The 3,408-nt window shown below is 54.4% G+C and overlaps 2 protein-coding genes across 2 annotated transcripts in view; one reads left to right on the plus strand and one right to left on the minus strand.

Annotated features, from left to right (window-relative positions):
- Positions 1–291, plus strand: part of NGA_0426400 (peroxisomal membrane protein pmp47b) — a gene marked incomplete at its 5' end in the record, with an annotated part of 8,789 nt that extends 8,498 nt beyond the window's left edge. The window contains one exon of the mRNA XM_005853950.1: positions 63–291. Coding sequence (XP_005854012.1) covers positions 63–175 — 113 coding nt within the window. The 3' untranslated portion in view covers positions 176–291. The remainder of the gene's footprint in view (positions 1–62) is intronic.
- A 101-nt stretch (positions 292–392) lies between these two features.
- NGA_0184802 (uncharacterized protein) lies at positions 393–2,071 on the minus strand. The gene is made up of 5 exons (XM_005853948.1): positions 1,806–2,071; positions 1,632–1,711; positions 974–1,088; positions 590–659; positions 393–495 (listed from the first exon to the last, which is right to left on the minus strand). The coding sequence occupies exons 1-5, from the start codon at positions 2,049–2,051 to the stop codon at positions 428–430; spliced, it is 579 nt and encodes a 192-aa protein (XP_005854010.1). The 5' UTR covers positions 2,052–2,071; the 3' UTR covers positions 393–427.
- Positions 2,072–3,408: the final 1,337 nt, after the last annotated feature.

Below are 3,408 nucleotides of genomic sequence, written 5' to 3' on the forward strand. Positions count from 1 at the left end.
CGTGTTCTGCCCCCATTCTCACCAGTCTCCCCCCTCTTCCCTCCCCCGCTGGGCCCGTTCAGGCATGGCGCCAGAGCTCACCCGCGGAGTGCTTTCTGCGGCCTTAATGCTCATGATCAAAGAGCGGCTCTATGACTTCAATAAGCGGATGCTGCTGAAGACGATGAGGACGTAAGGGATGGGGAAGGGAGGAGAATGGGGATTCGCGTGCACGAATGCACAAGGCGAAGGACGGAGGGTGAAGATTGAGAAGGAAACGTAAAAAGACGGAAAATTTAAAGAAATAAACGGTGACATGGCTACCCAACAGGCGACACGCGACACAGCGCTCAAGGAACCTGTAAGCACCCTTTGTTATTTTCCTTCCGATACCATCTCTGTTCAACTTGAACGGTCGCACCCCCCCCCTCCTTGTCCTCCTCGAGACTCACACGGCATCTCCATCCTCAAACAAGTCCGCGTCATCCTCCTCCAAAGTTTTCTGCGACGATGAGCCTGTCCGTATATCCCACATCAGTACAGGAAGGCTCACTTTACCTCACCCTTACGTCTTCTTCCTCCCGCCCTCCTTCTCGACCTCGCTCCCTACCTGTGGAGGTCGCTTTCTTGTCTTCTTCCTCGATGACCGGTGCTTCCACAGCAGCAGGAGCACTCTCCGCCTGGTGCGAAGCGAGCCAAGGGGAAAAGAGAGGGCAGCAAGGGAGAGGGTAGGGGGGGAATAAGGCAAGAGCGGCCAGAGGATGCATAGGTAGTAAGAACAAACACGAGAGAAGCATGAGTGTGGAAGGAGAAGGGGGAATTCGCAGGCGGTAAACAAGGCGCCCTACCACCACCCCCAAAAAAGAGAGAGCTCAAGGTAGCTCTCGGAGAAGACAGATAAATACGACGACCGAAAACGCTCGACGTCGATCGGGCTTGCGGTACGAGAACCACCGTGGGCAAGGGGGGAGGAGGCGGAGGGAAGTCTTCCTACCTGGTAGTCCACCACAAAATCCCTCCCAACGATTTTCCCTTCGCCTTTCAGCGTGTTGTACTGCTCTTCGGTGAGCAGGACGTATTGTCCGTCCTTTTTCATGACGGGGATGAACCTGAAGGGAGAGGAGACAAAGCAGGGAGGGGGGGAGGAAGGGAGGATGAGCGAAAGATAGGTAAATGTGTGCATGAAAACCCATTGGCATTCATGGGTATCTCATCCCAGCACTATGGGCCTGTACACCAGCCTTCTCCCCCGCGATATCTGCTCACAGGTTTTGCCCCCAACTGCGATCCATCCTGCCCTTATCCTCCTCTTCCTTTCCCCTTCCCCCCGCCTTCCTTTCCCCCCCTCTCACTTGTCGAATGGTCCGTAGATGCCCGCCTCAGAGTTCAAAAATGTCTTTTCCATCAATATTCGGTCATTTTTCGCTTTATTTTGGATAGTTCTGCGTGACATGAAAAGAAGGAAGATTGGCAGGAGGAGGCGAGCGTGTCACATCATAGATGCACTCCATGACCTCATTTTAATCAAGCTATAAGGCGAGCGTGACCCTCTCGGTTACGCACATGCCCCTCAGTACTTATTCTCCCTTCCCTCGTCCCCCCTCCCTGCCTTCCCTCCTTCCCCTCCTTCCCTCCCCCTCCTCTAGACTCACCGCCTTTTCAGGGTCTCCACCAAGTCCATACCGTCCTCCGTGTACTTTTTCGTCGTGTCCTCGTTCAAAGATTTTTGAACCTACAGGGAAATTCATGAAGATGATCGCTCAGCTATGTGTTGAAAAGCCAACCGTGCAACGTTCCCCTTTTTGTACCTCTGTCCTCGAACTTACCTTGGCCGCAATGTCTTCACCGAACGCATTCGCCGGCTGGGGAGGCACTGCACCAAAACATAAGGCTGCCGATGGAAGGACGACTGCTAGTAAATGATGAAAAACTGCACGGAAATAAGGCTTAAATTGCGTGACTTTGGGAGTAGGAGGTGGGGGCGTGGGAGGAGGCAGGAAGGCGAAAGCTGAGCTGAAGAGAGCTGCGGCAACGATGAAGGAGAGCGCGGCGCAGTAGCTTCTAATGAGCATGATGTGTCACTGGTGGTACTTCAATTTATGCGAAAGGATCGAGTGCGGGAATGGTATATACGGTGAAAGGGCAGGTGTCGCATGACGGGAGGGGGGCAGATACCTCTCAGACGAGGATGCATTGACTAGTCAAGTCGTGCGCAACAGTTTTACCATTATTCAAAAGACTCGCGATGCAGACACGGCTACTGTCTAACCAAGCCGCAAGAATCTTGTTTCATGCCCATTATGGCACAAACACGCCCCTCACCAATGGCCAAGGCAATATCGTCCCTTTTCTCGTCTCGTATCACACTCGCCGATGCAACTTGAGCCCTGTTCCGTGAATTCACCTCTATGCCCTTATCACACAATCAGACCGGTACTTTCGACCAAGACAAAGCGATGTCAAAGAACGAGAATAATCACACGGTCCTCTTTGCGGTGGCGGCCACGGCGGCGACGGCTGGAGCTCTGGCTGGCCCCTTGTCCTCCATGGTCCATCGCGCTTACAAACGGCATCGACACAGGAAACACACGCACTTCACCCTCGGTATGGCCATGTTGAGAACGGAGAAAGGGCATGTCCAGGAAAGGAAATGGCATTTGACAGATAAATAGCCGAGAACGATGGAAAGTTACGTGGCCACAGGGGATAGGAAGGCAGATATCACGACGCCTCACTTTTTACAATGGGAACGGGGGTGACCTTCTGTCGGATGCACACGCGCATATCCCCACACGTGCACCAACCATTCGAGAATATCTAAATTGGACATGCGCGCTCACTTGTACAGGGTCGTGGCGAGCACGGGAATACGGACAGGCTGTGCGTTACTTGCTTGCGTACCTGGAGCTACCCTGGAAGGTAAGCCACTGAAAGGGAATGAGGTCGGTCACCGCTCCCTCTTTTCCCTTCCATTCGTATGCTATAATGTCAGATGCTACCGTGTTATCGTCGCCCACGTCCCCATTTCCCTCTGTTGCGTGCCAGGACCGATTCTTCGACATGGGCCCGGGACCCGACTACCACCAGTTGGCGTGGGTGGACGCGAAAGACGAGGCCGCCCACGACAAGGTAATGCTTCAATGCCTCGCTCGCCTACACCTCTTGCCTCTCTGTCCTCGGCTCATTTCTTCTTCGTCCACGCAGGCGGTGGTCCCCTTCAGCGCGCAGGGCTTGACGACTTACCTGGTGGTGGAAGAACGTGGCTGGTGTCAGATGGGGAGGGAGGGAAAGAGAAAGGGAGTGAAACACGCCAGGACGATCATGCGCTACTTGGGTCGCCAGTACGGATTGATCGGTGGGTGGGGAGGCAGGAGGGGGGGTAGAAGAGAGGGTGCTCGGGGAGAGATGTTGCAGAGGAGGGACGGGCCG

The sequence above is a fragment of the Nannochloropsis gaditana genome, assembly GCF_000240725.1.
Source record: "Nannochloropsis gaditana CCMP526 unplaced genomic scaffold scaffold672, whole genome shotgun sequence".
Classification (NCBI taxonomy): domain Eukaryota; class Eustigmatophyceae; order Eustigmatales; family Monodopsidaceae; genus Microchloropsis; species Microchloropsis gaditana.

Bases quoted from the DNA above. Each gene is read 5' to 3' on its own strand.
- NGA_0184802 (XM_005853948.1), bottom strand. From the start codon at position 2,051: ATGCTCATTAGAAGCTACTGCGCCGCGCTCTCCTTCATCGTTGCCGCA. The intron at 660-973 runs GTAGGAAGACTT...GCTTCGCACCAG, and splicing joins ATTTTGTGGTGGACTACCAG to GCGGAGAGTGCTCCTGCTGC. The intron at 496-589 runs GTAGGGAGCGAG...ATATACGGACAG, and splicing joins CAAGAAAGCGACCTCCACAG to GCTCATCGTCGCAGAAAACT.